Source organism: Sturnira hondurensis, unplaced genomic scaffold (assembly GCF_014824575.4).
Source record: "Sturnira hondurensis isolate 20B ecotype Veracruz unplaced genomic scaffold, ASM1482457v3 Scaffold0024152, whole genome shotgun sequence".
Lineage (NCBI taxonomy): Eukaryota > Metazoa > Chordata > Mammalia > Chiroptera > Phyllostomidae > Sturnira > Sturnira hondurensis.
Window position 1 is genome coordinate 1,170,723 of NW_028096783.1, and position 22,445 is coordinate 1,193,167.

Genomic DNA, 22,445 nt, shown 5'->3' on the forward strand with positions numbered 1-22,445 from the left:
AGGATTTAAAATTGAATTTTCAATCTTTCAAATTGTTTGCCCTTTTTTCACTAATTTTGCCTTTTTCATTATTGGAAATATCTAATTATTTGAATTTTTTCTATTTCACTTCATTTTATACTTTGATTTAAAATAGGCTAATTAGCTCTGGCTGGTTTAGTTCAGTGGATTGAGCTTGGGCCTGTGAACCAAAGGGTCACCAGGTCGAGCCCCAGTCAGGGCACAGGCCCAGGTTGCAGACCAGGTCCCCCAGTAGGGGGCACATGAGGCAACCACACATTGATGTTTCCCTCCCTCTCTTTCTCTTTCCCCTCCCTCCTCTCTAAAAATAAATAAGTAAATGAATAAAAGTAAAACAGGCTAATTAGTTCATTTTTCAGAGGGTCCCCGGTTTTGTGTGATGAGACATCAGGTGCTATGTAGTCTTTCTCAGACTCTAATGACTCTGGCGTTTTCCGGCAGAAAGATGTGTCATGGCAATGCTGAGAAAGAGAATCAGGGATGAGAAGACCAACGTTCGGAAGTCTGCCCTCCAGGTGTGAGCTTTTTCTAGGCGGTCTTTAATGTGTGCTCTTTCTAAGCACTGAAAACTTGGAAATGCATGAGAATATTTTAAAAATCCTCCTGCCACATTTGCTACTTATTTTGCTCTTCATTTAACATTCAGTCATCTTGATCCTGTTTTACCTAAATTACATAGATGAACTGAAGGATTATCTGGTTTTAAGCTTTCCTACTGGCTTGCTGGCTTTTTAAGAATCATAAATTTATATCCTTAATTTCATTTTTTTGTAATAGGGATCGTTAGTTTGGGGACGGTGGGCAGATTTTGATACAGTTTGTGAAACTGAAAATGTTTGTAAATACTTGTTTACATAAAATGCATGTCAAATTTCCTCAAAAGAGAAGCCTTAGCTTCCATTAGATTGTAAAAGGTGGAATGCTCCTGGGAGGAGCAATGGATCCGTAACCTTAAAAATACTAAGAAGTGCAAACTCGAAGGAAGTGTTTACGCCTGTAGTTCGTCTTTTTGCATTTAGACTATGCATAAGTCATCACTTCATTTTCTACATGCACCTTCTAGGTGCTGGTGAGCGTTTTGAAACACTGCAACATCTCAGCTATGAAAGAAGAGCTGTCCGTTCTTCAGGAGCAGTGTCGGGACCCCGCGGTGTCTGTCCGGAAGCAGGCCTTACAGTCTCTCACTGAACTCCTTACGGTGAGGGATGAGCCTTACAGATCCAGTGCATGGGATTTTGCATTAGAAAATAAGTCAGCATAGTAATTGCTTGTTACTAAATATTGTTGACTGGTAGAAATTCTATCAAGTCTATTATACAGTATAAGAGAAAGGAAGAAGTATCTTTTGATTACATATGATAGATTGCATTTCATATACTATAATTATGAACTATGCTAGAGAATGCTAATGTTTAGCCTTTCTTGACTTCAGCCCAAGTCTCACATAAAAATGTGAATTTTAAAATTAATTTGGTTAGGCCAGAGGCCTAGATTAATTTTTGTTCATTGAGGCCTGTGTAGCTGACATTGCCAGAAGAGCAGAACCAGTAATCCTACATATAATTTACTTCTGCCAGAGTAGTTAGCTCTTGAAGAATTTTAAGAGCATGTTTTTCTCTTTGTTTTGTGATGGAAGGCATTAAGCAATGCATATTTTTACTTTCTCTGGTAGCATTTATTCTAATTACTGTTTGGGATAAATATTTGTTCTTGATCTTGAATTACCAAAAGTGCTGATTTATTACTATTAAAATAATGTCTTTGTAAGTTTAAAATTTCAATACACACTTATTTGCAATTACTGGAGATTGAGCTTTATTTTCACATATTGTTCAAGTATTCTGGGTTGGGTTTTTTTAAAACTTTTATGGTCTACTTAATAATTGTGTATGCAACTACTTTCAACATGTCTCAAAACATTGGTCACATCTTCACTGGTTTGTAGTCACACTGTTAATAGCATTGGACTTCTTTATGACTCCATCATTTTAACTCCTGAAGGCCCACCCGGGATGCGTCCCCATGCAGAAAGCCTGGCTGCGGGGGGCTGTGCCAGTGGTCATGGACTGTGAGAGCACCGTGCAGGAGAAGGCCCTGGAGTGCCTCGACCAGCTCCTGTTGCAGAATGTTAAGCACTTCAGTAAGTTCCATAGTGGAGATGACGGCCAAGTGTTGGCTTGGGCACTGCTCGGTCTCCTTAGCACAGAAAGCCAGGAATTGAGGTATGTTACTTCTGACCTTTTTTCCTTATAGAAGGCTCTTAAGGTTTTGATTACTAAAGTTCTGTATTGATCTTGGAAAAGTAGCTTTCTAAATTACTTAGTGTATTTGACAACTTGGTTTTGGTCTCTTTTTCTTGACCTAATTCAAATCTCTTAGCATTTTTGTGGTAACTTTTTAATGAAGCCTTTGATCACTTCCTTTGCTTTTCTCTGAGTGTTGTCCAGTTTTAAATCTTCATCTTTATACACACGTAATAGAAAGCACCGACGGCTCTGGTATATTGATACGAGCTTTCCTCAATTCTGTGATTTTGAAGGATAACTCCCTGCTTCTCACAAGGCCAGCTTTTCCTAACACACTGTTGTGCTGGACGACTCAGCACCGCAGGGCTTTCCCCACTGGCTGGCGTGTGGCAAGCACCCAGGGCCCAGTGAGCGCGGTCGGGAGGAGTGAGCACTCAGGTGATAAGTTGTACTCTGTGCCCCAGCAATCCTGGAGTTAGTCTGCGTTTGCACTACCATGGCTGCCTATTTGTTTTCATGCAGTTACGAAGGAATTGTGCAAAAGAAAGAATAATGGGATTTAGTGCCATAAAATACTGTCCTGGGCCCCTGGCAAGTTACCTTAATGCTCTGGATCTTAGTGTCCTGATCTGTAAGAACAGCCAGTTGGATTGCATGATCTCTTAAAGTTGTGTAAGTTTGGTGTCAAAACTATAACTGAAAATGTGTTCTCTCGTTACTTTCTCATTACCAGCTGTATGCTTTGCTGAAAGCATAAGCTTTTCCCTCCCTAGCTGGGAGGGAAAGTTAGCCAGCGATAAAATCAACTACTTTTTTGCTTTTCTTAGGGTTGTTTCACTACACATGCCCAACATAGTAAAGCTTTGGGGTAAGAAGAGGCAGGGCCATTCTTCACACACGTGAAAAAAAGCGGGAGAAGCCCACAGTATAGCTCATGAGAAATCGTTGGGAGGTTTATTCGTTTATTTTTCTTTGAAAAAAGCTTTTGTATTGAAACATAACATGCAGAGAAAAGCATATAAACTGTGATGTCAATAAATATCAAAAAGAAAATAAACCCATGCAACCACTATCCAGGTTAAGGAGAACATTGCTGGGCCCAGGAAGCACCTTCACACTCCCTTCTGATCACTGTTTTTCCCTCCTCAAAGGTAATCACTTGTGTGATTTTCATACCATATGTTAGTTTTCTGTGTCTTTAACTAATTATAAGCGGCATTATATGGTACATATTCTTTGTATGTCTGACTCCTTCCACTCAATGTAATGCAGATTCATTGAAGTTATTGTGTGTATCTATAGCTCATTCATTTTTCTTGCTGCTTCTATATGACATTTATGAATAAACCACAATTTATTTATCCATCCTACTGTTGGTACTTACTTGGGTTGTATCAAGTTTTCGATTATTGTATATGATGCCACTGTGAATGCTCCTCTACGTAATTTTTGCTGCACGTGCACATCTGTTGGGTATTACAGCTAGGAACAGTTGTTGAGAATGCTTTCCTTTGTCTTTAACAGGCTGCCAGACAGTTTTGCAGAGTGGTTGTACCAGTTTACATTCTGCTCCAGTAGTTAGGAGAATTCCAGTTGCTGCATATCTTGGCCAGCACTACGTTATCGTTTTTCCTATTTAGCTATTTTGGTGGATGAATACTAGTGTTTCATTGTGGTTTTAATTTACAGAGCCATGCTAACTAATGAGATTGAGCCTCTTTGTAGATGGGTTGGTATTTAGATATTCATCTTTATGAACTGCCTGCTCAGGTCTCTTGCCTTTTTTTTTTTAATTTGGCTGTCATTCTTGTGTTTGTTCATCTGAAAGTGTTCAATATATATTCTATGTACAAATCATTTTTATGCATATTGCAGATACCTTCTCCCACTTTATGATTTGCCTTTTTTACTCTCTTAATGGTGTCTTTTGGTGAGTTCAGTTTGTCGGTGGTTGTCTCTATGGTTAATGTATTTTTAAAGAAACTGTCTCCTACCTCTTGGTCTTATAGATATTCTCCCATATAATCTCCTAGAAATTTGACAGTATTTTTCCCCCTTTTACAGTTAGGTCTTTAACTTGCCTGCAGTTAAGTTGTATATTAGCGCTTCCTTCACAGGCTTTTCTTTTTTCATTTTTAGATGGGGGAAAACACCTTTTTATATTTGGAAATGAGAAGGAAAGAGAACCAGTAGGTAGGAAATACTGAGGATGAATGAAAGAGATACTTGCTAAAGTTTCTGAAAAAGAATGCACTTGATAAAGCAGGAGGAAAGAACTTCAGAAATGAAAGGAAACAAGGAGAATGGGGAGAGAGAAATTCGCAGAGGACGTAGTATGAGCGCTAGAGCTTTCAGGCCGTCTCTCGGTGAGGTGGTCGTCAGAGTGCCCAGCACAGCAGTGTTGTTGCAGGAGTACTCGCAGTAGCCGGAAGGTGGAAACCAGCAAATGCCCATTGACTGATGAATGCAATAAGTAAAGTGTGACGATCAGATGTTATTCAGTCTTCGAAAGTAATTCTGATGTGTGCTACAACACAAATGAACCTTGAAAACATCCGAAGTGATAAAGCCAGACACAGAAGGTCAAATAGTGTATGATTCCACTTACATGAGATACTTAGAAGAGTCACAATTCATAGAAACAGAAAGTACAGTGGGGTTTACCAGGGATGTGGAAGGGTCACAGGGAATCAGCATTGGTGGATGCAAAGTTCCAGTGTGGGATGATAAAAATGTTCCAGCAATGGAGGCTTGCACATCAGTGCGAGTGTACTTAACATCACTGAACTACACTTAAAGATGGTTAAAGTGGAAGATTCTGTTACATACATTTGGCCATGATTGAGAAAAAAATATTTTTGCCCAAATTTTGGAGGGAAGGGGTGGAATGAGGGGCTCAAGTATAAAGAAGTTTTGGAATAGCCGCTGTAGGAAGTGAGCCAGGTCTTCAGTTCTCAAACCGCTGAATTCCTGAGCTCACATGGTTTTTATCATAATGTGAAGATATTATGTGCATTTCTCACTTTTATTCTTTCAGAGTAGCACAGTGGTTTTCCAAAAGCCATCTAATGGTATTGGAACAGACTAAATGCAGAGGCAGAAGTGAGAATCTATCTGTGTTCTGTTCACACAGATCACAGAGAGATTTACGAAGGTGTAAAATGATACCATTCTTCTGACCAAGTTATTTTCTTTTGAGAAAGTTGTTTTTTTGTGTAAAATAATGCATTATTTATGTTAACATGTAATTGGCTTACTGTTATTTTTAGACATTGATAAACATTTTAAATTTTCTGAGTTTTAATTTGTAGCATGGCAATTTAATTTCTAACACAAAAGGATTTCAAGGTAGATGGTAATTTTTAAGAATTTAAAGGTCACTGTGATGAAAAAGTATGAGTGCTACTGAGCTAGGAAATCAGTAAAAAAATAGAATTATTGAGAATAGTAAGGATTAGTGCAATAGAGTTCTGTTAATATTTATAAACAAAGTCTCGTGATAAGTTCTTTAATAAACAGAATTACTAGACTATCAAGAAATGTTCAGGAAAAGAGATTTCACAGATGAGACAACCCTCACATTGAATGTTGGAGGTTAATAAAGGGGCAAAGGTAAGAAAGAGCCAGTGCAAAGCCATACGTAGTGTCTACTGAGGAGGACCCCCAGGGTTTCAGTGTGGCCAGGCGGTGGCGCTCGCCGGGCAGTGGGTAGAATGAACGGGAGTGGCAAGCAGGGCCCACATATTAGCCGATGTAGTACAGCATGCTAAGGAGTTTGACCTTAGACAGGAAACGGGGGCAGGGGATTCAGAGGGCACTGATGAATTTAAGTGGGGGAGTAATACAGGATTTTATCTGAGGAAGTCTAGTACATGGACTAGTATTTAATGACCAAGATGCGAGGTCATCATCTGAGAAACTAGGCTGCCATTAAACTGATTTAAGTTAGGTGACGAGGGCCTGGCTCAAGGTGACGATGGTGGATATGGAGAGAACAGGCTACACGCAGAGCTGTGTAACAGGCGAGAGTGTGGAGTTGGTGATTTGGAGTGAAGGCTGAAGGAAATCAGTGCACGTGCTCTGCTCAAGTCGCTCAGTCTAGTAGAAAGAAACAAAATAAAGTCACAATTTTAGTAGACAATGAGTTATAGGAACAGATTTTTTGTTTCATTTTATTTTTTAGCATAGGGTGGCAACCTAGAGATGGTGGCGTGAGGTGAGTAAGTACAAATTCCAGAGGTGGAATAAATGGAAGTTAACCAGGCAGCCCCCATAGTGAGGTTTTCCAGGCAGAAAGTAGCAGAGCAAAGGCTTAGAGGCCTGAAGGCTCCGAGAATTCTCACCGAAATGACTGCTCAGTGGGGTTGCCATTGACAGAAATATGGGAAGTGGAGGCAGGGTGCATTGGAGAAGGGAGGTTAGGGAGGGTGGGAGTTGGAAGTCCTGTTACAAACGCGGTTATAAATGGGTGTTTGCAATGCTTTGTCGCAGGTCTGAGTGGAGCCCTCTTGGTAATGAAGGAGTTAGACTATAGATAAGAGGATTAGAATAGAGCTTTTCAAAATCTGCAATTAAAGTGATTAGAAGAAAAAGAATTTGTGAAGGGAAAAGAAGAGGCAAAAAGAGTGCCAGTCCTGTCCAGTAGAGGTCACGTAAAACGGGGACTGCAGCGTGCCCTTTGGTTTGGAAACAAGACAGAGGTCAGCAACGTGTTTCAAGAGCACTAGGTCACTGTTTGTTGAACCATTTTCTGACTCCTTTGGGAATGGCTTGTAATCAACTGTGGAGCTGACTGAGGGCCAATTGGGAAGGCTTCTGGGGGCTGCTCGGCTGATGCGGGGAAGTGAGTCCTTAGAGAGGAGCCAAATTTGAAGTTCAGAGAAGCCGTTTTCCCATTTCATTGGCTTCCTATAGCAAACATCACATATTTTGTGTGTCATTCTTATTAATAAACTTTAAAATATTGTTGATTGCACATATCTTGTTTTTGGACAGCCATCAGATAAAAGTTACATGTTGTACGGTATCTTCAGTAAAACTCTAGATCTGTATGGATAGATTTTTAATGAATAGCTAATATATTAATAAAGCCATGTATTAATATGCATATACTTATTATGAGTAGATGTGCTTATTTTGTTATAGTTGCCTTTTGCAAACTTAGAGAAATTTTTGTTTTTTCATTTAATGAGAAAGTCTTACTACTGTGTGTGTGTTTGTGTGTTTTCCTAGCAGCCTAAGAAAAATTAATTGTGGGAAGGAGTGTTTTTTCCTCTTCACTTTAATATGTAATATTGCATTTCTTTCATGAGTCCTAAGATCTCATACAGTGCTGTGGAAAGAAGGAAAATACTTGATTTAAAACAACAATGACATACACAAACTTTACTATATTACAAGCATTTTTTGTTTTAATGTTAAGTGGTTTTGGGAAATAGATATTTCTGAGTGGTATTGGCAGGTCATAACAAATTTCAGCTCATTAATATCGCTGTGTTTAAAATGTTAGGATGTCATTTCTCTCCAATCCTTCATTGAAAAAACAGTGTCTACATACACTTCTTGTCACTAAAACTTTATAAACTCTGGATATATTTGTTTTGATAACATGACCCATATGTTTGTATATGTTTTTGGAGGGGATGAGGATGAGAAGGTTCTCAAATGAATTATAAAATTTTATTCTTTGCTTTAAAGTAAGTACTTTATGTAAATAAAGTAAATGTACTTTATGTAAAGTACATTTACTTAAGGTATATGTAAATATACCTTGTTCTGTGTAATAAAAGTTGAAACAATACCTAGTCTGGTATCAAATGTGCTGCTAACTAGGAACCCCCTTGGGTGAGTCATGTGCCAGAGGAGCCCGGAGCAGCAGAACTTAACACCCTTTTCCTCCAGTGGGGCCACTGTCAACAGTTTTGTGCATTTATAGTTACAATTCTGCTTTCTCATCTCTTTTCCAGCCGCTATTTAAATAAGGCTTTTTATATCTGGTCCAAGAAAGATAAATTCTCATCTACTTTTATAAATAATGTGATATCCCACACTGGCACGGAACACTCTGCACCAGCCTGGATGCTGCTCTCCAGGATTGCCTGCACGTCCCCCAAGCTGGACTACACCAAAGTCATGGAGTCCTGGGAGAGAATCTGCAGGTCTGCATGCTTGAGCTCCCGCTGGGCACAGATTCTTTCCAAGGAAAGATTCTTGGAAATAAAGTTCATGTCTTGGGGGGGGTGGGGCGTGTGGAAACGGGAGGGAGATGGGGAGGGTTGGGGTGGGGGAGAGGCAGAAAACAGTACTTGAATAACCATAAAAAATGTTCTAAAAAAACCTCACGTCTTAAAGAAATGGGCTATTTTATAAGTATTTGTATACACAGATCTTTTCTTTAACTTCAGACTTAAACACAAACATGAAAAGTAAAAATCACTTTCAAGTTTCCAGTTTACTCTTTGTCCAAGTTTTTTAAGTGCCTTAATGTTCTTACAGTGTGAATCCCAAACACGCTAGCCTGGTGTTAATGATCCAGAAGAAAAGTAGTTTGTTGGCAGTAATGTGTACTTTGGTTCTACGTGATATTTCTTCTGCCCCTTTCTTAGTCAACAGAATCCCAATTCGGACACAGTAGGACATATTCTGTGTGTTATCGGGCATGTCGCAAAGCATCTCCCAAAGAACACCCGGGACAAGGTGATTGGTGAGTGTCTATTGGAGGATCTTGAAAAGGCATTGCCTCTTACTTTACATATATTTGTTTGAAGCAGTTAAATTTGAAGGGTTTTGACTTCCCTTTTAGATGTTGTCAAGTGTAAGCTGAATGGATTCCAGTGGTCTCTAGAGTTGATCAGCTCAGCTGTTGATACTTTGCAAAGACTCTGTAGAGCGCGTGCAGAGACACCCGCGGAGGAACAGGTACACTACAAACTCTGCTGGATGTTTGTCATCATTTGTACTTAGTAGACATAGTGCTCTGGTTTGAATTTTGAGAAGGGTTCTCTAGAAAGAACTTGTGAGGATGGGTGGTCCCCAGCAGCTATTACTACAACAATAGGAAGCACTTAATATGACAGGCAGTTGGGATTTTCCAAGAATTTGGCACTAAAGACATACCCTTCGAAAGTCACCCCCCGGGTGGGGAGCTCTGCAAGGGTGTCTTTCAATAAGCTGTGGGCCAGGCACTTGTGCCAGCTTTGAGTGCCTCCCTCTTCACACCTACCCTCATTTTAAGAATGCATTTTGGATGATATTCCCCCTAGGGATAAGAAGCATAGAAAAAGGACATACAAAACATGAAAAGAGCCAGTCCAAAATGAAGAATACATATCTGAAATAAAGAATACACTAGAAAGAATCAGTAGCAGATTAGAAGGAGAGGATCCGATAAGCCGTTTGGCAAACAAAATAGCAGAAAACGCTCAATAAGAGCAGCATAAAGAAAGAATTTTAAAAATTGATGATGGTTTCAGAACAGAATAAAGCGTAACAACATTCACATCATGAGGGGTGATGGAGACCAGAAGAAGAGAGAGAGCGAAGAATTACTAAACGATTTGAAGAAAAAATGGCTGAAAACTTTCCTAACCTGGTGAAGGCACAGTCCAGGAAGCACAGAGAGTCCCAAACAAGATGAATCAAAAGAGGCCCACACCAAGACACACCATAATTAAAATGGCAAGGGTTAAAGACAAACAAAGAATCTTAAAAGCAGCAAGAGAAAGAGAGTTAGCTACAAGGAAGCTCCAGAAAAGGAAACTAAGAAAACAATCCCATTTACAATTGCATTAAAAATAAATACCGAGGAATAAACTTAACCAAGGAGGTAAAAGACCTGTACTCAGAACGGAAGTGGAGCACATACCGTGCTCATGAATAGGAAGAATTAACATTGTTAGAATGTCCATACTACCCAAAGCAATCTACAGATTCAGTGTCATTGGTATCAAATTACCAATGGCGATTTTCACAAAACTAGAACAAATACACCAGGAATTTGCAGGAAAACACAAAAGACCCCAAATAGCCACAGCAGTCTTGAGAAAGCAGAATAAAATTGGAGATAGGTATCATGCTACCTGGTATCAAACTATACTACAAATTCATTGTGATCAAAACAGCCTGGTACTGGCACAAAAACCGACACATACATCATTGGAACAAAACAGAGAGCCCATAAAATAGACTCACGCATATATGGTCAATATAGGACAAAGGAGGCAAGAGCCTATTCAATAAATGCTGTTGGGGAAACTGGACCAAACATGCAAAAAAAAAATTAAATAAGATCACCTTCTTACACCATATATAAGAATAAACTGAAAAGGGATTAAAGACTTAAAGTAAGATTCAAAACCATCGAACTCCTAGAAGAAAACAGACAGTAAAATCTCCCTTAGCAATTTTTTCCCTAATGTATCTCCTCAGGCAAGGGAAATGAAAAAATAAACAAATGGGGCTACGTCAAACTAAAAAGGTTTGCACAGCAAAGGAAATCAGCAAAACCAAAAGACAGCCTACCAAATGAGAGGAGATATTTGCTAATAATACACCTGATAAGGTGTTTTTTTTCCCAATAATTTTATTTAATTATTTTTCAAGTACAGTTTTCTGTCTATTACTACCATCCCATCCCACCCCCTGATAAGGTGTTACTGTCCAAAATTTATGAAGAACTCATACAACTCAACATTAAAAAATATTCAATTTAAAAAGGGCAAAGGACTTGAATGGATACTTCTCCAAAGAGGACATAACAGGTGGCCAATAGACATATGAAAGGATGTTCAGTGCCACCAATCACCAGAGAAATGCAAATTAAAACTGTAATATCACTTGACACCTGTCAGAATGGCCATCATTAGTAAATCAATGAACAAGTGTCGATGAGGATGTGGATAAAGGGGAATCCTTGTGCATTTTGGTGGGAATGCAGACAGGTGCAGCCATTATGGAAAACAGTGTGGAGGTTCCTCAAAAAATTAAAAATGGAACTCCAATTTTTAATTTGAATTTATTCCGATTTTTGGTATATATCCAAAGAAACCAAAAATTAATTCAAAATGATAGTTGCACCCATATGTTCATTGCAACATTATTTACAGTAGCCAAACGAGGGAAGCAACCCAAGTCAATGGGCAAGCAGATAGAAAAGCAGTGGTACATTTACACAGTGGAGTATTGCTTGGCCATAAGAAAAGAATGAAATCTTACCATTTGTGACGGGGTGAATGAGTCCAGAGGGTATTATGCTAAGTGAAATAAGTTAGAGAACAACAGATACCGTATGATTTCACTTATATGTGGAATCTAAAGAACAAAACGAACAAAGATTCATAGGTACTGATCATTGCTGTAGGGGAGGGAGATTGGGGACTAGGCGAAAAGGTGAAAGGATTAAGAAGGGTTATAAAATAGTCACGGAGATTTAAAAGGCAGCTTAGGGAATATAGTTAGTAATGTTGTAATAGCTATGTAGTGGATATTGGAAATATTGGGGAGAAACATTTTGTTTAAGTATAGAATTATCTAACCACTATGCGGTACACCTGAAACTAATGCAAAATAATATTAAATGTAAACTGTAATTGGAATAAAACATATTTGGACCATAATTATGGTTGGCCAGCAGTTTGGTAAAAACCGAGTAGCATTTGTGGTTGTACTGCTAGGCCCTGGGATGATCATTAAGACTGAGTTTAATAAGTGAATGCTTAATTTTGATGTGACATAATTATTCCTAAAATAGAAGTGTGTGTTGGTTAACATGGAAGTGCTGGGATGGAGCCACTAAACGCAGGCTGCGTGTTTCGGAACGGCCTCTTGGAGAAAGTGAAGCCAAAGAGCTGTCGAATGTCCTAGAATGTGATCAAGCTCCCTTCCATCTTATGTAGTTAGATACTGTGGGCTAGAGGTGCTGACCCTTGGAAGTCATTTTGACTAATAAGATACACTGAAAAATGTCTCTGATGAATAAATTTCAGAAGAATAACAGCTTCCTTTTTATGCCCATTTATTACGATAGTTAAGGCACCATCTACATGTTTTAGAAAAATTGCAATATTTTTATTTTTAGAGGAGTACTGCAATTACAGATCTCTCATAAATTAAGACCCTTGATCTTCCCGGCTATCTGCCCTTTGCTCTTATAGGGCAAATGTTGAAAGAAAATATATATACATATATATGTTTCTTTGTACATTTTACTTTGCCAATTGCCAGGTTGCTGAAAGAGTAAAGACACAGAAGAATGATGGCTGGGTTTTCATCCTGGCTCATGGTTTATCCATTTGAAAATCAGAGAGTTTCATGAGAAAGTTGTGCTTCCAGAGTAGTCTAGTAGACCTGGACCTATTACATGTGTGAGGTCCTTCAGAGCTGACCTTTGACTTGCCACAGGAGCTACTGAACCAGGTGTGCGGGGATGTCCTCTCCACCTGTGTGCACTGCCTCTCCAACATTGTACTGAAGGAAGATGGTGCTGCTAATGTGGAGGAAGACCTGTTGGTAAGTTAACTACTTTTCTTAGCCATTATTTTCTCTTTATATAAGTTGGGGTGTTTTTAAAGATGACTTCATAGCGTATATTTCTAATACTATTAGCAAAAAAGGGTTTTCTTGGCCAAGAGCTTACTCCTTTCTTAGGAGAGTTTTTTTTGATGACCTATCCATTTTTTTCTTTCATACTTGTTATCTGCGGGAAAAATTGACAGTACACACTTCCTGCAGTTAAATCCCATTCACTACCTGATCCAACAGAGAAAACAGTAAGTGTCACGTCCCCATGGCAGAGTCAGGCTTAGAAATAGGAAGGTGAGAAAATAATACAACATATAATTTTTGTTCTTTTCATTGGTTTGATTTTAAAATTATAATGTGTCTGCTGAGCTTTTTGAACATTAGACTATGGAACCAGAGAATAGTGCTGAGTGTTTCTAAAGTCATGTCTAAGGTAAAACAAGGCATTTGGAAATCGAAAACACAGACGACTTTGGAGCAGCGGGGTTGTCCGACACGCGTCCCTGCTTCAGGAACCGGGTCAGCACCAGGGACCCCCCAAGAGCCAGTGAGTGCGGAGCCTGCGTTCTGCTGTGGGGGGCTGTCTGTCAGTAATGATACGTTGTGGGATTCCAATTCCACCATCCAACACTTGTTCAGTGAGGAAAATAATGAGCTTTTTGTTGTTGCTATGTCCGTCAGTAGAGGCCATTCTTTTTTAAAAATATTTTATTCATTTTTAGAGAGGGGAAGGAGGGAGAAAAGGAGTGAACCATCGATTGGTTGCCTCTCCCATGCCCCACCTGGGGACCCGGCCCACAACCCAGGCATGTGCCCTGACTGGGAATTGAACCAGTGACACTTTGGTTCATAGGCCGGTGCTCAGTCCACTGAGCCATACATACCACAGGAGAGTGGAGGCCATTCTTTAACCCAAACTCGCTACTTCCGTCATCTGTTTGAACATTAGCAGAGCAGAGCACCTCTTTTGGGTCCAGTTCCTGCGCTGCCACCTGGCACCTGCACCTCGTGATGGAAGACCGTGTTCACACTTGTTACACGGGGAGGCCTTCTGTGTCTGAGGCATCAGCATGCACAGTTTTGTGATAAAAATACTTCTATCAGTTAGAATTTGGACATTTTAGGTTGGAGGACCATGTGTAGAATGGTCCTGACTCAGGGTTTCTAGAGGGTTTGCCCTCCTAATTTGTCTGGCAGTCACTGCCCAAACTCCGGAAAATGCTTGTGTATGTCCGTATGTCTGGACTTTTTTAAAGAGGGGGGGGAAGGGAGAGGGAGAGAAACATGAATATGTGAGAGATACACATCGATTTGTTACTTCTCACTTGCCCCCAACTGGAGACCTGGCCTGCAACCCAGACAGATGCCCTGACTGGGAATCGAACCACGATCGTGTGGTTCGCAGGCTCACGTTCAATCCACTGAGCTACACCGGTGAGGGCTGTTTGGGATTTTTTTAAACACAGACTATTTATTGGCTTTCTTAATCTAAAATAAGCCTTTATGTAACATTTTACTCTTTAGCACCCGCCTTTTCGGGGACTACTAAAAGCAGCATGACTTGACTGTTAAGCGGAATACCCCTGATGGACACCCAGCTGTGGCGATTGTGAGGGAGCAGTAGTTCTGAGTCTGGGCGGGAGTTCGGATAGTAAACCAGTCTGAGGACACGGTTTGGAAATGAGCGTTACAGCGCACAGCAGGTCGTGTGCCCTTTGACTCTGGACGTCACTTTGAAGGGAGTAGACCTCACAAAGTCCAGAGGTGTTCGTCAGCGCTGACGCAGGCAACAGCAAGGGATTGGACACGACGCACGTGTTTACTGACAGTGTAGTGACGCCACAAATTGCGAGGCCATGCGTAGTTTGTAACGCACTGCTGTGGTCACTAGACGTGGTTGTAGTCCGCGTTGACCCTAAAGGGTGCCTAATTTTTTTTTTAAAGATTTTATTTATTTATCCTTAGAGGGGAAGGGAAGGAGAGGAGGAGAGAAATATCAATGTATGGTTGCCTCTGGTGTGTCCTCTGATGGGAACTGGCCTGCAACCCAGGCATGTGCCCTGACTGGGAATTGAACTGCGATTGTGTGGTTCGCAGGCCCACGCAGGGGGCCTAATATTGAAAGTAGTAATTGCAAACTTTAGAATAGCATGATTGGTAAGTATATTTAAAAAGCAAACATAAAGCCATGTGACTTTGGAAGCCATGCCTTGAAAAGGAAGTTGTGTACAAAAATAATAAAGATTCAGCCTTCAGGTGGGGAAACTGTGAGTCTGATTCCCGTGCTCCTGGCTGCCCACAGCTTCCGGGGTGACGCCCACTAGCGCAGCGTCAGTGGGAGCAGCACCCCATTTTACTTGCAGAAGAGTCTAGATGTAGGCAACATAATCATCTGGTCACCCTAGTATTTGGTGAATTTTGTTAAGTAGTGACTGAATTTTTAAAATGGCTATTTTTATGGAAAAAATAGTTATTTTAAACTCAGGACAAAAAAAAGCACTCCATTGATGTGTCCTTAGTCTTGCTTGACTTAATTTTTCTTTTGCTTAATTTATCCTGCAAACCAATTTTCTTTGCAGGTGAAGTATATTTTTACCTTAGGGGATATAGCCCAGCTCTGTCCTGCCAGAGTGGAGAAGCGAGCCTTCCTTCTGATCCAGTCCATTCTGGCTTCTTCTGCTGACGCGGATCATTGTAAGGCACTTAGCGTCGTCCTTTGCAGGTGTGGTCTGAAGTCTTGGGGAGCCCCGAAGTCCTGTTACTAAGTCCTTCTTCCTTTCCCTGTAGTAACCCCCTCTCAAGGCAGCAGCGAAGCCCCGGCCTCTCAGCCACTCTCCCAGCTCAAAGGCTCTGTCATGCCTTCTACAATTAGAGCTCACGCCATCATTACCCTTGGTGAGTAAGAGTAGCTTGTGGGCAGAGGATCGCTTGTGCAGCCTAGTTCCCTGGGCGGCTTTTTGTCTTATACAAGCCAGTAACGGATTACATAGTGCTGAGCACACATGTACTCCACCTCCTGGGAGTTTTGAGGCAGTCCCGAAAGGAGCACCCGGCTCTGCCCAAGACATCAGACTCAGGACGCTCCCCGTAGGGAGCTTTTGTTTCTACATTCATTGGGGACAGTTATTCCTGTCCTATTTATCTTTTTATACTCCTAACGTAGCACCATGAGGTCTGTTCATCGAGTGCTGTGTGCCAGGCACTGTGCTGAGTTCAGTTTACAGAAGACGGCTTACTAGGCACTTCCCAGACTGGTAGATGAGTTAGAAGTGTATTTCTTCATGAACTCAAATTGGTGTTAATCTTGAAAACACTAACCTCCATTTATAATTTCATCCTTTTTGTCTCCATTGTGATTGGTTTATATTGAATAACAGTCATGAATGTTTTTGTAATAATGTTTTTTTATATCAAAGAATTATAAATAAGAGCAAAACATTCCATAGACCACATATATACAATCCCCCCACACACACACACAAATAAAAATAACAGCCTTCATTCTCCTGTGAAAAAGAGGTAAAATAAATGAGCTATCATCCTTTTCTAATTACCTAGCTCAAATTTCAAGTTCATTGTTAATTTTATTGGTCATTTTCCAAGGAAGTAGATAACTCCAAAATTCAAGTGCTGACTTTAAAAGGAAAATAATTTTACTGTAGAGAAGGAATATATATCCTGGAGGGTTGGGGGAGGTGTTTTTTTTTAAAGATATTTTGCATTTTCTAATACTTAATATGGGTCTGCCTTCCCTTGTTTTTTTTTTTGTGATTATTGAAGCATTTTAACCTGATTAAATAAAATCCATAGCAGCACATCTGTGAAGAAGGTGCAGGCACCTGTGCCTGCTGGGACAGAGTAGAGCCGTGGCTTCCTCTTTTCTGGGGCAGGTAAGCTGTGCTTACAGCACGAGGATCTGGCAAAGAAGAGCGTCCCGGCCCTGGTGAGGGAGCTGGAGGTGTGCGAAGACATGGCCGTTCGCAACAACGTGGTCATTGTCCTGTGTGACCTCTGCATCCGGTACACTGTCATGGTGGACAAGTACATCCCCAATATCTCTATGTGTCTGAAGGATCCAGACCCGTTCATCCGAAAGCAGACGCTCATCTTGCTCACCAATCTCTTGCAGGTTCGTATGGGAATGAGGCCTGTCTGTCTGTCCTTTGATTCCCTCCAGCTTTGCTTCTGGTTTAAGGGAACATTTGAGTGGCAAAGGAAATGTGCTGCTTGCTAGTAGAACAGTTAGCCTCATCTTTGGTTTAAAATAATCACTCTTCTAATGCCTTGTACAGCCTTCTAAGCAGATTGTTATTTCCTGAAATTTGTTTTGGGCATTCGTTCAGATATCCTGTCAAGTGGCATAAATTTTCACTTTTGCAAATGAATGCCTTGTAGAGAAAATCACACTCAGTGAACGAGTAGTTCTCGTCCCAGTTCTGGAACTGCTGTTCTCGACTTTCGCGGAGGGCGGTGTTTCAGATGTGATGTCCTCATTTGTAAAGCGAGGGTCCCAGCGTCTCCCTGGCTGTCTCACAGAGGCAAAGCGGTGCTCTGCGGACCCAGCGAGACCTCTCCGTGCAGGAGAACTCCGAGCTGCAAAGCCCTGCAGAGCATCAGACACTTTTACCCTCGTTGAGAACACATGTTAGGTCTACAAGGAGGGGAAACGATATTTGCTCTTTAAAAAGAGGACATGTGATGAAGCTGTGTGTCTATTCTTGGATGTTCTATGTACTCATCTCTTCACACACGACGTGCCTACTGCAGAAACCAGGGGCACGCCCTTCTAAAGGCGTGTGCTGTGAGTCACAGTCCTAAAACAGCAGAAGAGCCAGCATTGTTCTGCCCCCACATCCCCCACTTCCGTCATGACCAAGGGCTGGTAGGCGCCTTCGGGGTGGTTGGGAATTGAGGGCTAACAAACTGCTAATGCGCCACCGACAACTCAGCTGGCTGACAGGTGAGAGGTTAAGCAAAAGGATGCTCCCAGTTGGTTTTATGACTGAATACTTCTACGGTTTCTGTATCAGAAACCCTCCTCATTCGTGTCATTTCTCTTGGTACAGGAAGAATTTGTGAAATGGAAGGGCTCTCTGTTCTTTCGATTCGTCAGCACTCTGATAGACCCACACCCAGACGTTGCCAGGTAAATTTTCTCCCTCGCATGTCCTGCCACTGAATGATCTGCCAAACTTCTGGTCTGCAGTAGATATTTTGTCTTTAAAATGGGCTTCCAGTTGAGTTATTGAGCATTCAGCGAGTTTTTGGCAGTTGCCAGAAAATTAGCATATATTTAAAATACTAAGCTTTTAACGAAGCTTTATTTTGCATACAAGTGTTAAAAAACCTCATTCAGCTTGACCATTGAATAATTTCAGCATTGACCACATTTGCTGGCTTTGTTTGCTCTTCCTTAAAGAAGTGCCTTTGTCACGGTAAACTGTAGAGTAGCCGCCATCAACTGTTGGCCTCTGGTTTCTAGGCCAGCAGGATGGGAGTTTTGATAGAGTTGAGAATTTCTTTTAAGTGCAGTAATTTTAAGAAGAAATTCTAGGAATTAAGACACAATTGCACAGTATGAAATAGACTGTTCAAAATACAGGGCTCCTTGGAAGTGGCTGTTTCTTAAGAATTGGTAGGGAAGGGAATTGATTAGTCACTTAATTCCTGTCATGCAATAATTTTTTTTAAAGATTTATTTTCAAAGCTTGGAAAATGATCTCACAGGATTTGCTAACCTAGATTACTATCTTATATGAATTATTCCTTTTAAAGTAAATCTGTGCTCTGGCAGGTGTGGCTCAGTGGACTGAGTGCTGGCCTGTGAACCAAAAGGTCACCGGTTTGATTCCCAGTCAGGGTACATGCCTGGGGTGTGGGCCAGGTCCCCATTGGAGGCACTCGAGAGGCACCCAATCACTGTAGCTCTCACACATTGATTTTCTCTCTCTCTCTTTTTCCCTCCCTGCCACTCTCTCTAAAAGTAAATAAATATAATAATTAAATAAAATCTGCAGTTGGAAAATAGAATATTGAATGCCATGGCAAAAAATACCACAATTGGGAAAAGTTCTTCATAAAGTTCATTAACCATAAAATAGCTTATAATAATGGGTCCTTTGGGTTCTAAATGTGGTTACCAGTGATTTACTCTGAGTCACTGAAAGAATTTATGAGTTCGGTTTCCATTGGGTATAATTTTCCAAGGAGGAACATTTTACATAATAAACTCATAGAGGTTAACATTTTAATTAATAGTCTCTAGAGTCAGAAGCAAAAAGCTAAGCCTGTCACTTTTGCTTTGTTTCTGCAATTGGGAAAGGGGCTGAGACAGCTGCACCTGCCCTCTCACCTTTGCCCTGTGGCGTGAGACTGGCCCCCCTGGCTCCTCTGGCTCCTCTGGCTCCTCACACAACGTGTTGCCCAGGAGCAGGGAGTGGCCAGAAGTGCCTGGGAGCCTTCAGATGATGAGCCTGGCGAGTGAATTGGTTATTTATCTCGCACTTCTGTTTCTCCCACTTTTGTCAGCCTCTGGTCATACGTGTTAGAAAGAGCGCTGGTTGGCATGTAAAACATACACAGTGGTTCAGGTGATCAGAGCATGAATCCAAATGGAATTGGAGGGACACGTGTGTTTACTATATACAGTAGGATTGTCAGTGCCTCTTACAGTGTTTTAATATTTCCCCCTTAAATCTTCTCAGTTATCTGATTCTGTGTTTTCTTAAACTGGTCAAATGTGGACCACGATTTTCATCTTGGCTAACTGTCATTTAAATTAGTCTGTTTCCCTGTGTTTAGGCCAAGGGTCAGGCCTGTCTGCTTAGGTTAGACACATTACTCTTTCCACATGTGCCTGCTGATACCTGTCTTCCAAAGAGACCATAGTGGCAGAGCTGTTGAATTTATTTTTGGTCCAGTTGAATTTCCCAAAGATTCTGGCATGAGAAAATTTGTATGCTGTTTTTAGTTGGTCATATGGCAGTGAACCCAAAATTGGGGGGGCTACAAAATCGTGTGATATATTTTCTCCTCTGCGCAATAGGTAGGTGGTGGCTTTGCAGTACAGTACTTTGTAGTAGTCACAGGGTGACAGCCAGACAATCAGTGGTTGTTTCCATTTAACTGGATAAATGCTGCAGAAGTGTAAGGAGGCAGGAGCCGGAGAGGTTCAAGGCAAAATAAAAACCCCCAAACTCGTGAAAATAATTGACCGTTGAGATAGAAAAGGAAGTAAAGACAGGGATTGTGTGATTTGGGAGAAAAGGAAGTAGCTGAGGATCTACAGGGCCCGGTGACATTGCAGAACAAGTGGAATGGGGATGGGGGGTCAGAGCCCAAGAGTAGGGGGTGTGGTCAGGAAGTGGATTCTTCAGCATCAGAAGTGCGGTGTTCCGGGTGCAGGGACAAGGGCCAGGATGTGTCTACAGAGTGACAACAGTGTAAATGCGGGGGGTCCCTGGAGTCGGTGAAGTTAAGAAGATGGAGAATCCAGGGTGAGACGAGCTCCTCTGTGTGGACGTCGAAGGTGCTCTCGGAGATTGGGAGGCTGTCATAAACATCAGGCCGGGTGGTTTACAAACAACAGATCTGTTCTCACAGTTCAGAGGCCAGAAGCCGGAGATCCAGGGGCCGGCGGGGCTGGTTTTCTGGTGAAGGCCCTCTCCACATACTCCTCCTTATGTCTTCTTGTGGCCGAAGGGATCCCTCCAGGGCTTTGCTTACAAGGCACTAATCCCATTCACAAGGGCTCTCTGTCCTTGTGACCTAATCACCCTCAAAGTCCCTGTTTCCTTGGCACAGGAATTTAGGGCAGAAGACACAAACATTCAGACAGACCACAGCAGTGAGGTTAGGATTTGGGATGGGGAAAATTAGGAAGCAGTTACCAAGAGTTAGAGACCAAAAGAGATGGCAGGAGCTTCAAGAGAAAGACTATGTGTTGTTATAAGAACCAGGTAAAGAAGTCATGTTTTTTTCTAACCAGTAGCCAAGCCTCCCTTACTTGCTCCATGTATCCTCCCCCAACTGTCTTCTTCTCAGAGCACTTTTGACAACATCTTTTATACTGTATGTACATCTGTCTGTCCACTGGCATGTGAGCTTCCGGGTCTGGGATGGGGGCAGAGATTTTGTGGATGCTATATCCCAGCCCCATGAGAGAGCTTGGAATGGAGTAGACACTCAGTGACCATTTGATGAACGAGAAATGCCCTTGGGGAGCGTGGTCCCCATGCCCTGGCTGTGGGGTTAGGGGGAGGGCGGCCTCCCTTACGTGGCCACAGGGAGGCTGTGGTCACGGCTGTTCTCGAGGAGGAGGGAGCCTGGAGGGGTTGAAGCCTGACCTCTCGTGGGATTGGGCCTGCCGAGCACAGGGGCAGACCCCAGGTCCTGGGGAGTGAGGTCAGGAGGAAGGGAGCACACAGTGACAGACGGGTGGGACGGAGGTCAGGGCCACAGGCCAGGCTGGGCCTGGGTTTGGATGGCAGCTGGGATGACACAGAGACAGGAAGTGGCTTGCCTCAAGTTTCAGATATAATTCTGGTTGAAATGGGCCTGAGCCCCCAGTCCTAACCCGAGAGAGACCGGATTAGGGCTGTGCCTTCATTAACAGCAGCCTTCATCGGGCAGATCTGCTTCCGAACAGCATCTGGCTTGGGGTGACCTCCGAAGGCAGTTGGGACTTTGTTTCCCACTAAATCTGAAAATGGGTGTGAACAGACTGCTCTTCCTGTGTGCCTCAGAGGGCTGTGGGACTCCTGGGCTTAGATTCTTAGTTAGGGAGTGATCATTTGTTTCCAAGAGATTATTATTACCAGATTTAACTGGTTTTCCTTTTATTTTTCACATAATGCAGTGATTGCTGTGTGAACTCTAGACTGTTGCTGAATTGGTGGCGTGAGTAGGTATGGTTTCTGTTCATTGTCCTGAGGGATAAGGAGCAGGGTGTTCTTAACTTAGTGAGACCTCTGTAGAACTGATGAAATTTTCTATCCCAGGCACCTAAAAAGTGCTGCTTCTCACCACCCCAATGGAATGCTCCAGGAGGCATTACTGAGAGCGCTAAGTTCTTCCAACTTTTCAGCTGACAAACGAAGTAGTTCCTCTTCCCACTTACTGAGCTAGGAGGGTCTGCGAGCCTGCACCCACCCCATCAGAGCTGAAGCGTGGCTGTGAGTCCCAGCAGAGGGTGCTGCGGGCTAGCCATGCTGTGCACCGCCCTGGACCACGGCCTGGTGCAGAAGCTCTGAGCTTACTCTCAGCCTCGAGCAGCTGACCTTCTCTGCGTAATTTATGTGACACTGAATTTATTTGTGTGGCTGGTGAGCCTGTTATTCACTAGGGAATAGACTGAAGTATCTTGTTCAGTGGTTAGTTCTCCCTGTATGTGTTCTTGACCCAAAATCTAAGTAGGTGAGCATTTGACATCAGATTCAAGCCCAGAGCAGCCCCTCTTGCAGAAGAATTATTGGGTTCTATCTGATTTTACACTTTCATATGAATGACTTCAGGTTGGAGAAGAAAACTTAGGTAGCTGCTCTGCCCTGGTAGGTTGGCTGTGATAAAATACCAGAGAAGGTGAACGAACTCTTGGGGTTTCTTTGGGGGATGCTTTTGTTTACTCAGTGGTTTTCTTCATTCTTGTAACAGAAGGTTTAC

General features: G+C 42.0%; 1 protein-coding gene across 1 annotated transcript in view; it reads left to right on the forward strand.

The window, feature by feature from the left end:
* NCAPD3 (non-SMC condensin II complex subunit D3) overlaps positions 1–22,445 on the forward strand; it is a 56,993-nt gene that overhangs the window by 23,076 nt on the left and 11,472 nt on the right. The window contains exons 14-24 of the mRNA XM_037038322.1: positions 463–536; positions 1,085–1,219; positions 2,023–2,243; positions 8,234–8,425; positions 8,873–8,970; positions 9,070–9,185; positions 12,666–12,773; positions 15,365–15,479; positions 15,573–15,680; positions 16,676–16,914; positions 17,852–17,931. Of these exons, the coding sequence (XP_036894217.1) occupies positions 463–536; positions 1,085–1,219; positions 2,023–2,243; positions 8,234–8,425; positions 8,873–8,970; positions 9,070–9,185; positions 12,666–12,773; positions 15,365–15,479; positions 15,573–15,680; positions 16,676–16,914; positions 17,852–17,931 (1,486 nt within the window). The remainder of the gene's footprint in view (positions 1–462; positions 537–1,084; positions 1,220–2,022; positions 2,244–8,233; positions 8,426–8,872; positions 8,971–9,069; positions 9,186–12,665; positions 12,774–15,364; positions 15,480–15,572; positions 15,681–16,675; positions 16,915–17,851; positions 17,932–22,445) is intronic.